The 12,187-nt window shown below is 33.2% G+C and overlaps 1 protein-coding gene across 3 annotated transcripts in view; it reads left to right on the plus strand.

Annotated features, from left to right (window-relative positions):
- Positions 1-12,187, plus strand: part of PPP4R4 (protein phosphatase 4 regulatory subunit 4) — a 61,834-nt gene that overhangs the window by 27,636 nt on the left and 22,011 nt on the right. For all 3 annotated transcript variants that reach the window (XM_087725859.1, XM_014070432.2, XM_014070433.2), the window contains 7 exons: positions 1,438-1,544; positions 3,214-3,321; positions 4,781-4,902; positions 5,018-5,140; positions 7,774-7,943; positions 8,268-8,387; positions 10,972-11,049. In XM_087725859.1, coding sequence (XP_087581985.1) covers positions 1,438-1,544; positions 3,214-3,321; positions 4,781-4,902; positions 5,018-5,140; positions 7,774-7,943; positions 8,268-8,387; positions 10,972-11,049 — 828 coding nt within the window. The remainder of the gene's footprint in view (positions 1-1,437; positions 1,545-3,213; positions 3,322-4,780; positions 4,903-5,017; positions 5,141-7,773; positions 7,944-8,267; positions 8,388-10,971; positions 11,050-12,187) is intronic.

Below are 12,187 nucleotides of genomic sequence, written 5' to 3' on the forward strand. Positions count from 1 at the left end.
TATGTAGATCATACTCTAATTGTAATATCCTGGTTTCAGAAATTATCTTCAGATGGAGGATGAATGATAGATGTTACTTAGAGAAACACCAATCATATAGTGTTGCTTAAAGAATTATAGAAATAAGAATTATTGTTTGTAAAAGTATGTCACAAAAGACAGCTGTATGGGAGACAAGTAAAACATATATGAGAGAAATTTTAATCAGGAAATTTGCAGCAAATCAGGAAAAAAGAACATAATAGAAATTATAATTAGAAGATAGAATAAAAGACAGGATAGAATCATAAAACTAGTCTCAATCAACAAGCACTGAAACAGTTCAATAAAGTAACAATTAGATTTATTGGAAGTGATATAATTTGAAAAGATAAAAAAGTAAACAAAATCATTTTGAAAATGCAAACAAACAAAGGAAACCTCTAGCATATGAAGTGAGAAAAAAGAAAGAAAGAAGTCTGATATAGCTATTAAGAAAAAAAATTATATATAAGATTGGTAATAACAAAAGAATATTTTGTGTGGAATTATATTCCAGGCATAAAATAACAAGAGGCATTCAAAAACATTTATTGAAAACTCAGCTTAAAGATGTACTAAAGAATGTAGATAAATCTTAAATGCTGTTGACTTTGTGTAACAAAAAGATAGAAGAGGTATTAGCAGAACTCTTATTGAAAATGATGAATGAAAGTCAAACAAGAAAAATAATACCAAAAGCTTGAGAAGAAAATGTTTATAAAGTTAATACATAATAACCCAAAGAAATCTCAGGCATATAGGCCATTTTTTTTTACAAATATATATTAGCCAAAATGTATGAAGTGCATTCCCAAAACTGTACATGTAAATCAGACAATTATATTCCAAAAAGTAAAATAAAAGGTAACATTCATTATAAATAGACTAAAATTTGTCAACATTAATAAAAAGAAGGCACCTGTTATATTTTTAGACGTAGAAAAAAGCCTTTGATAATTCAGAATGGACTTTTTTTTGCTAGAGACATTAATTCAAATGAAACCTGGAGTATTAAAAACTTGGCTCGATAACATATATTAAAGCAAAGATTAGTGAATGTTCAAGATTTATATGGAATGGGAAAAACCAAGTTATGTTTAAAATTTACAAAACTTAAAATAATTTACATTGTTCTAGATCCGAGAGTATATGAGTTTATCTTAGTGGTTTTATTAACTTGGCCATTATGCCACAGGTTAATGTTTTTCTGATATAGAATTTTTTAAATAAATTTTATCAAATGTAATCTATAATTTCAAGTATGCTGACTCTTGCTGCAAGGTTGATTTGGAAAGCTGATATTAATAAAGATTTTAGCATGTGAAGTAGTTCTTAATGCATATTTTTGTTGCTTGACTTTTATTTATCTAATTCTACATTTGTTACCTGAATTTCTTCTTCTTTTCTGTCCTATAGATCCTGAATCCTCTTGTTTCCAAGGCACAGCTTTCCCAAACGCTTCAGTCTCGCCTGGTTAGTTGTAAAATCTTGGGGAAATTAGCTAACAAGTTTGAAGCTCATATGTGAGTAGCTTGTGTGTGTTTTAGATGTCCTAATGAATAAATGGTCTTCTACAAAGGAAACAAGGTGACCTCATTTTGTTGCAATAGAAAAGAATACTAGTTTTGGATATTGACAAACTGTATATTAGACAGTGATCCTAAGACACAATCTATAAACCTCTGGTGAGGAGCAGCATTTTTTTATCTAAATGGGAACGACTGAATCTACATAGCAATTGTAGGTCCTGAATTGTATCCTCTATAAAAGATAAATATTTTCTACACCTTCAATTATCATGTTTGTCCTGCACAGTGTCATTCAGCAAATTTTATTCTTATTTCCATGATTTGCCCTAGTGCTTGCCATTTTAGAGTTTATGTTATTTTGTTTGGAAGTGTTTTTAAATTTGTTGTCAAGACTGGTATACCATATTGAAGGATATACAATAATTGCATGCCATCCAGCATGAAAGCAATTTCAGAAACAGTCAACCTCATTTTTGTTCAGAAGTACCACCTTGTTTGCTCTTATAATGGTATAATGGATTTGTCTGCCTGTCTTTTAGTTTTCAAAGAATATGATAGTGTAACTTAGAATAGAGTTTATATAAGAATTGAGATTTATGAATGTTCAAGGTAGATTCATTGTGATTTGCTTAATTTTCTTCAGACTTTGCATTGGCATGTTGATAGGCTTACAGCATGTTGGATATTTTATGTGGGTGTGGAAGACATTAAAAATAACGTCAGTGAATGTTACTCGAATCCATTATCTTCTGTTTAGCATATGAATTTATTTTATTTTTATCTTGCTGTGGAGATAATACTCCCCCCCCACTTTGAGAACTGTATGGTGAATAGCCAGGAAATAAAGGCACCCACTATATTTTAACAATGATGTAACATAGATTGCTAGAATTCTTGACTTCATCCTTTTTTTCCTGTGTGCCCATGGGAAAGAAGAAAACATTGATCAAAATATGATTTGACTTCAGGATGATGCCAAGTAGCCAGTCAAATTTTGTTCTGTGATGATTCTATGAAAGCAAAGTCCAAAGAATGCTTGCCTTCATCCTGATGCCAATCAACAAATGAGGGAACAAAATGACCAAATGAGGCAGGACTAAATGAAATAGGTTTTCAAAATGTATTTTGTCTTCTCAAGAACCTTCTGTTGTTTCTGAAGTATATTGTGATTTTTAAAGCATTTAGTTCAACTCTAATAATATCTTGATTTTCTAGAAGATTTTTTTTCAGATGAGTCTGATTTGAACAGAGATGAAATTCATGCTGTATCATTTATGTTGCCTGTTCAGTAATTTAGAATTTTGATACATTTTCCAATTATGTATCTACTTACATATTTTAATACTGATCAAGTAGTTATGGTTTGCAGTTCTATTTGTTTGCTAACATTTGTGCTTCTAGTATTTCACTATTAAATATTGTTATGATGTTATAGTGGTCTATATGTTCTTAACATTTGAGAAGTGTAAATTATCTTTTATATATATTGTAGTGGTGTTGTTCAGACATTGAAAAAACATAAATACAGTTATTACATACAGTATTGTAACAATTATATAAATAATATTTATGAGTTTTTTATCCTTGTTTACAGTTTTGAAATATATGTGACAAAATTATGAGAGCATTTTTTTCTATTACAATTTAACTGTTTCCTTTTTAGCATTAAAAGAGAAATCCTTCCCTTGGTAAAATCTCTTTGCCAGGATGTAGAATATGAAGTTCGTTCCTACATGTGCCGGCAGCTAGAACTAATTGCTCAAGGAATAGGGTGAGCAAAACTTGATAATTCATAATTGATAAATCAGTGAAAATAATTCCAGATATTTGTACTAATTTGCAAGAGATCACACAGTTTCTAAATCGGATTTAACATGTTAATATAAGTTTCCAAATTAGTTACTCCAATTATAAGTGATTTTCTTTTATGAACAACCAAGATATATTAGATATGTTAGGGGAAAACAATCATGCTTTTCTTAAATTTCAATTGTTAATAAATTCACCTTTGAATCCTGGGCTATTTCTCTCACAGCCAATGTGACATAAAGATTAGAATATCTGGGAAAAATCCAAATTCAAATTATCACTAAGCTGATCTTGGTCAATTAATAAAGTGTGACTATTCTGCCATTAAGTGAATCCAGAGTTAGGTAAACTGTTATAACCCAATATCAGTATATCAGTGGTTCTGCATTATGTTTAGTGCTTGAGTGCACTGAGTGACATACTGTAGCCCTCTGTTCTAGTTTATATGTTTTTCCACATATGTAAACAATTTGGATGTGTTTAGGAAACATGATTTTAAACTTGGCATGGTGCACAAATATAATGGAGTACAGATAACCTTTGACCTATGATCATCCAGTGATCATTTTAAGTTATGCCAATGCTAAATAAATATTGGTTACGATCAATCCCTGGAGTCCTGGCCAGCAGTCATTGATTGAGATCTGAATGCTTGGCAGCAGATTCATAGTTTTTATGCCATGGCAGTTAAGAGCAAAAGATTCTTCTTTGGTTTAAGTTTTTCCTAAACTGGAGCTCACTAAATTAATGGTGAAACTGACATCTTGAGACAGGAAAATGAAAAATAAGTAGGTTTGGGCTTTCAAAATTAGAATTTTATTTTTCTATCGTCCTGTTTATTCTCTTGACTTTCCAGGTGATGCCATAAGCCATGGTTTTCGGTGAGCATTGGACCACACACACACACACACACACACACACACACACACACACACACGATTCTCTCATAAAAGGATGGAGAGAGTTATTTCAAGGGGGGCACCAGACATAGAGAAGCCTCTTTTTTATGTGCTCACCTGTCTAGCAGCGTAACTCCCACTGGAATGTCAATAATTATTTTACTCAACTGATGACAAACAGAACAAATCTCTACTGAAAGCATTTCAGCATTCAAACTCTTAACACATAAATTTTGCTCTAGATTACACTGTTCTTGTATGTGAAATTTTACTGTGTATATTGCTGAGAAATTAAATGCAGTAAACACTCTACTTAGTAGTTAGACCCATTGATTTTAATAAACTAATTATTACTTGATTAACGAATTCTATTCATGTTTAAATATATTTTTCTGTAGAAATAGATTAAGGAAATATACATATTGAAAGCCATCTCTTATTTCCAATGTATGGATACTATAATAGCTGAAAATTATGAATTATTTATTAAATGTTTGCTGGGTTTTTTCTTTCTTTCTTTAGAACGGAACTAACAAAAAATGTAGTGCTTCCAGAGCTAGTAGAATTAGCAAGGGATGAAGGCAGCAGTGTACGTCTTGCAGCTTTTGAAACTTTGGTAAATCTCTTAGAAATGTTTGATGCAGGTAAGATTCATTAGCTCTGCAGCTATTTTTCTACCTGTTATGATCTTTTCTAATATGCTAGTAATCATATGTTGATTATTCATCCCTTTCTAATCATATCTTTTCTGTTTTTCAGATGACAGAAGTCAAACTGTTCTCCCATTAGTGAAATCATTCTGTGAAAAGTCCTTTAAAGCAGATGAATCTATTCTGGTTTCATTATCTTTTCATTTAGGGAAGCTTTGTAATGGACTATATGGTATGACTAAAAAGTTCTAAATACAGTTTTAATGGTGCTGCATTTGTTTATATTTGTTGGAAACATTTAACACTGCAGTCTAATTTGGGTTTATTTCTGGAATAAAGAACCCTTACTATGCAGTTAAATATAAGAAGGAAATATATAATTAAATGACAAAATCTGCTACTTTCCTCCAGATAATGTTTGATATGATAATATTGGTATGAATTTTTAATCAATATCTGCTTAAATCAAGGAGAGAGGTAACCTAGAACTAAGGAGAAATTTCCTGACAGTTAGAACAATTAATCAAAGGAACAACTTGCCTCCAGAAGTTGTAAATGATGCAACACTGGGAGTTTTTAAGAAGAGATTGGACAACCATTTGTCTGAAATGTGTAGGGTTTCCTGCCTAAGCAGGGAGTTAGACTAGAAGACTTGCAAAGTCTCTTCCAACTCTGTTATTCTATGCTGTGCTATGCTATGCTATTCTATTCTATTCAATATATAGTATAACTACTTAGTATAATTTAGAAAATATATGATTTATAAACATTCACTTAAAAATAGTTGAAATAATTAAATACCAAATAAAATAGTGTCAAGCAAACAATTATTTCCTAGATGCCTTTGGGGGGGGGGGATCTATTACAATACCCAAACCAAAGTGGATTTCTAATGAGTTTAATTCACATCCTGCAAATTTTACATGGAGGGAGAATGAGCTGAAAGGAAAGGAAGATTGTTCTCAAAAGGTGGAACTGTTCAGTGGCTGTAAGAAAAGCTGGTGCTGCACCATAGTTATTTACAAACACTTTGAATTGGGTCCAGAAGCTTACTGACAACCTACAGGTAGTCCTCAATTTAACTACCATTTGTTTAACTGTTCAAAGTTACAATAGCACTGAAAATAGTGACTTACAACAGATCTGAGCCTCAGTCACAGCCTAGTTTTGACTGACAGAACAGTTTGTCCATACTTGCTTGCAAAATACATAGACAGTTTCATGTTGGTGTTGTCTCTCTGGTAATGACTATATGTTAGTTTGTCTTCTAAATTATTGGAAGAAACCCTAAATATTTGTAGTATTCTCTTAGCCTATCTTTTACTTCATTAGTAAGATATGATTTTTAATGTTTTGTTGACACAGTGTTACAAGTTACTTTTGAACTTTTCAAGTTCTGCTTCTTCTAAAACGAAGGTTGGAATGTGGACTTGGATCATCATAATATTGGCTTGCCCGGAATTCAAATAGAGACCATTCTATCATGGTTATCCAAGCATTGACTCTGAGTCCCTTTTGTTAATAAGGTTGACCTTTCTTCTATGGTATTCTTGTTCATAATAGAAGCTTTGATGTCTTCTCATGTGAAATGGTCTATTTCAGTATTCCTTCTTATGATTCTGCTAGACTTCATCAAGTTTGCCTTGGATCATGATTCCAACATTTCACTATACATTTTTTGCAGCATCAATTTATCCTTTTGATAATGATATCAGCAACTGACTATCCTTTCACCTTTAATCCAGCCACATCACAAAGACCACTACAACTCAGATATTTGGTGTCTGATTTTTCCTCAATAGCTTGCTATATACTTTGCAACCTGTAGAACTAATGTTCAGATTATATGTTTAATCAGATTTTTTGGTAAACACTGAAGGAGGTTGCTATTTCCTTCAGCAGTGTATTTGTCCCTTCATGTATGACCTGCCCATCATGGGTTAATTTTTTGGAAATGTATAACTCTCACAGAAGAGAATATACATAGCTCAAGGTTGAACTGTAGAGTCCTTGGTGTTCTCTGAATTTGGTTGTTTGCTTGCAGATGTTTCATTATCAAACCAGGTAACACTTTCTGAAGATACAACTAATCTGGTAATGAAATATCTGCAAGCAAACAAACAAGCTTGGACTCCATGTACCTCCCAACAATATACAGTAAATTGTATCATTGGCATGTGCAAACCTCTTCAGCATTTCAAAATAACAATACATGAAATGGGGAAATAGTAAGCTTTAAGATTTTATCTAAAAGCAAATTAGAATGTGTTGTCAGGGCTTTCCCCCTCAGAGATCAATAATACATTGGTAATTACATACTTCTAGTATATTATAGAAAAGCCCTAAAGCAGGAGTTCATATATACTTTTAGGATATAAGCCTCGCATGTTTGGAAATATGCAAGTGAAATCACATAGAATACAGTCACCCTTATCTTGATATTTTGGAGAAGTATTAGATTGCTGTTAGCCCTACAAAATGTGGGTTTGATCAGTGCAGAGAGGAAAGCCTCAGTATATTAGACGTTCATGGTAATTATTTTGTTATAGTTCTTTGATCTGCAAATACTATATTTCAAAGTGATAGAAAATAAAATATTTAGTTTAATCAAATCTGTGTTTCTTCACATTAACATAGTGTTTTCAGAAGTTATATTTGGAGTCTGTTAAGTTTACAGTTGCGCGAGGCAACTAGGGGAAGAGGAGATGAAATTTGCCGGTATTGTCAATGAACAGCCTGGCATGGCAAAGATTTAAAGTGCTAAATTCATTATGTCTGCTACTTATAAGCACAATGATTTGATAGGCTGTCATTTAACCAATTTATGAAAATAAAATATTGAACAAGTATTTTATTTGTTTAAAGGAATTTTTACACCAGAGCAGCATTTGCGATTTTTGGAGTTCTATAAGAAGCTTTGTACACTGGGATTAGAACAGGAAAATGGGCACAATGACAACCAGATTCAGCTGCAAACCCTAGAACAGGAAAAGAAATACATATCAGTGAGGAAGAACTGTGCTTACAATTTACCTGTGAGTGAAATGCTCTTTTGTTTATCCATAATTTATGTGAAAGATAGACTTGTGAAACTTTAAAGAGAGATTATTTCCTCTGAAACACATTTTCTCCTAAATCAGCAATCAGTAAGGTTAATAGGGCTGTTTAACAAAGGGTAGTTTAAAAGAAGAAAGAAGGGTTGCCTGATTCAATGGCCATTGTCGCTTACTCCAGCTAAATGGACAGATTATAATTTCTATTTCTGACAATTATTTTTGGAGAGCAAATAGGAAAGTGAAGCAGGGGGCAGACATATATGTGCTAACCTTTATCATATATTAAATCATTTATATTTATAGGCCATGATGATTTTTGTGGATCCCAAAAATTTCAATTTGGAACTGTATTCTACATTCTTCTGTTTCTGTCATGATCCTGAAGTACCAGTTAGACATACTATGGCTGGTAGCTTCTATGAAGTAAGTCAAGAAAATGTATGTTATGGAAACACTGTTTGAGTTAACGTTAATAAATATTTTTAATATTGAATCTTATTTTGACATGTTTATAATTATCTAAAACATCACATTTTAACCTATTAAAAGTACTTCTTAAAAGATTGCCTCTCCTTAGAACCATGAACCATGGTGGCACAGTCGTTAGAGTGCAGTACTGCAGACTACTTCTGCTGACTGCCGGCTGACTGCAATTTGGCAGTTTGAATCTCACCAAGGCTCAGGGTTGACTCAGCCTTCCATCCTTCAGAGGCGGGTAAAATGAATACCCAGATTGTTGGGGGCAATATGCTGACTCTGTATACTGCTTAGAGAGGGCTGTAAAGCACTGTAAGGCAATGTGCTAGTGCTGTTGAGTATGCAGTGTAAGATCAGTTTCAAGGCCATAGCTAGGGTCTTTTGATAGAGTTGCTTCATGTTGTGATTGTCAAGAGTAAGCCATCTTATTATTTTTTATTTAAAACATTTCAATAGCTGCAGTAATATAGTAGCAGTATCTCAGTTATGGAACTCTCTCAGGGGAAATTTGCCTAATTGCCTCTCTTCCAGGAGTGCTCTGAATGCTATCTAAAAACAGCAATCAATATTGAATGCAACAGCACATAGTGATGGATAAGAGCCATTACAGCCATGTGACTGTATATTGTAGGTGCAGCATTGGTTTCCAGTAGGTTGCAAAATACATTGAACATGATGTTTGTTTTGATTTTTAAAGAAATAGCTCCTAGCCACTTGCAGAACCTCTTCTCCTGGGTAGAACCAGCTGATAGCAGTGTTCCAATATTTGAGGGGCTGCCACAAAGAAGAGGCGGGTCAACCTATTTTCCAAAGCAGCAAAAAGCAAAACAAAAAAATGGTTGGAAACTAATGAAGGAGAGAAGCAACCTAGAACTGAGGCGAACTAAGGAACAGTGAGAAAAATTAACCAGTGGAATGGCTTGCCTTCAGAGGTTGTGGATGCTCCATCACTGGAGGCTTTTAAGGAAAGACTGGACAGCCACTTGTCTTGAATGATATAAGGCAGGGGTAGTCAATCTTTTTACACCTACTGCCCACTTTTGTATCTCTGTTAGTAGTAACATTTTCTAACCTCCCACCGGTTCCACAGTAATGGTGATTTATAAAGTAGGGAAGTAACTTTACTTTATAAAATTTTTAAAGCAGAGTTACAGTAAACCCCTACCGCCCACCATGAAAGCTGGAATGCCCACTAGTGGGAGGTAGGGACCAGGTTGACTACCACTGATATAGGGTCTCCTGATTGTACAGGGGGTTGGACTAGAAGACCTCCAAGATGTCTTCCAAATCTGTTGTTCTGTTCTGTATCTAGTTTGCTCATTTCTGTTGAAATGTTGAAAGAAACTCACTTACAAAAGGTGAGATCAGTAATGGTGATGTATAATAATTCCTTACTGCAACTCTGATTTCTTTTCAAAAACCATTAATACAAGAGTTATTTCATAGAATATTGTGAAGCTGAAGTTGTCCAATGATGCCCTAGCACTATCAGACATGTATTATGATTATTGTTTGTTATTTGGATTCTTCTTTTTGGATTATGTTGCTGTTTTAATTGTCTTTTTAATATTTTAATTAATATAATTGCCTTCCGTATATAAATAAAAAAGTAAATAGCAGCACCTTGAATAACACTTTTCAAAGCCAATGCAGTACCCATAATATAAATATCATACTGCTAAACAGACTTTCTGAACCAACTACAGTTTCCAGATAATCTTCAGGGGCGGTCCCAAGTAGAGTGCATTACAGTGGCATTCCAGTGATCCAATTTAGAAGTTATAAGAATACAAATTACAAAATTTTCTCTTTATTAATCTTTTATTGTTTGTAATATATACTTTATTCAGTGCTTTCAAGCCCTTGTTCTGTAATAATACTTTAGCTCCTTGATTAATTTGTTAAAGGTTTACAAATCAGAACAGTTATAAACATAGCTCTGAATAAGTATAGCTACAGCCATACAGTAAGTTCCATTGATTTCACCTAATGAAAATAGTCAGACCATTTAAACTGAATTTTCTGAAAGGGATGTACAACCTGAGTATAAAAATCATTTTTTTCACTGTATTAATTGAAAAGATACCTTTAGGAGAATCCTTAGCAATCCACCCAGTATCCTCACAATGTATATCAATTGTCTGTTGGCTTACTTACACAGTATCTGTGAAGAAAATAGCCCCTTAGGAAGATTTAACCTCACTGAATCTGATCAACCGTGTTTTACGTTAGTAGAAAGTACATGGCAAAATGTATGCAAAATTTATTTTCAAAATATATTTGGATTATATAAACTAGCAAACTATTTCTAAGAGGTTATTGTCAAAGCACACAGTTGCTAGTACATTCTTTTTTCTATGTTTTTATCAACATAATACTAAAGAAAGGACATGACCTCAGCAGCCTTAAAGTATGGTTATTGGCATTTTAGGTTTGGTCTATACCTTAGTTTCCTATTCAAGCTTTGTTTTAAAACATAAAACATAGATTAAAAGGACTAATATCTGTATATTGTTTTGTAATTTTCCAGGTTGCCAAGCTTTTAAATACTGATGTGTATATAATACATAAAGAACTGATAGCCCTATTGCAGGATGAATCAGTAGAGGTAATGGCCTATTTGTTGTTTATATTTGATAATTCACAATTATTCCAAGTTATATTTATTAAAGGAATAAACTCTTGATGTCTCAAAGTATAGGATGAATCATAGCTGTTTGTCTCATGATCCTAGACATAAAGGATAGAGAATGATGTCACTGTAAAGTAATCTGAAAGTGATAAGGTAACTCTTATAACACTTTCCCAGGAGAAATAGAAAATGTCTAAAGTTGAATTTGCAAAAAAAAAAAAAAAAGAATCACTCTTTAAAGGCACATATAACAGTTCAATCTCACTCCAGTTTGCTATGTCTTAGGTTCAGTTCATCTGATTAGTGCTAATTAAGATTCCCTTTAGTATGATAGGTTCAGTTTTGCTGCAGAAATTATATTGTTAAATCAGAATGTGTGGGGTGAGACAATAGAAGACAAAGTTATGCAAGGAAGGCATACGGTATTCTGATTAGGAAACAAAAAGGAAGTAATTTCTAATATTTTTTAAATGTTGGACAGCAGAACAACTATATTGGAGTACTATACTATTTCCTCTTAAATTTGCCTTCTCTGATGAATATTGCAGAAGTGTGGCTTAAATCAGAAAGGGGTTAGATGAAGACCTGAGTAGATAAATCACTCTGTGCATTTATGCAACTATGTTTTGTGGATGGGATATTCTCCCCCAGTTTTAAGAGGGAATCGATGATAGATAAGGACTCTGACTAGTGGTGATTGGTCAACTGGTCCAATACTTGGAATTGTATGCCACTGCCGCGAGGCATTTTAGACATGAACTGACACCTAAATTCATATTACAGTATGTGAAACATCTCAATTGCTTCATGGTATCTTACAGATAAGAATGAGTATTTCTGCAGCAATGGATGGTTCCAAATACCCTTTATCAGTCCTGTGAGGAAGCAGACCAGGCCAAGAAATAGGCTCCATGGAAGACTAAGAAATAATTTTGTTTCAATTGGCTATAGTACCATGTTTGTGCTTTGCCTTCTCCCTTTTTTATATTCATGTAAATTAGGAGAGTGTGTCTGAGATGTTTTCATTGTCCTCTCCTATCATTTGGACTCAAGCAATAGTTTCCCTTTTATTGCTTTGTTAACTGATCTTCTCTCCATCAAAGTTTGCTGTCTG

The sequence above is a fragment of the Thamnophis sirtalis genome, unplaced genomic scaffold (assembly GCF_051295495.1).
Source record: "Thamnophis sirtalis isolate CommonGarterSnake01/CBP01778 unplaced genomic scaffold, rThaSir2_p1.2 scaffold_1, whole genome shotgun sequence".
Classification (NCBI taxonomy): Eukaryota; Metazoa; Chordata; class Lepidosauria; order Squamata; family Natricidae; genus Thamnophis; species Thamnophis sirtalis.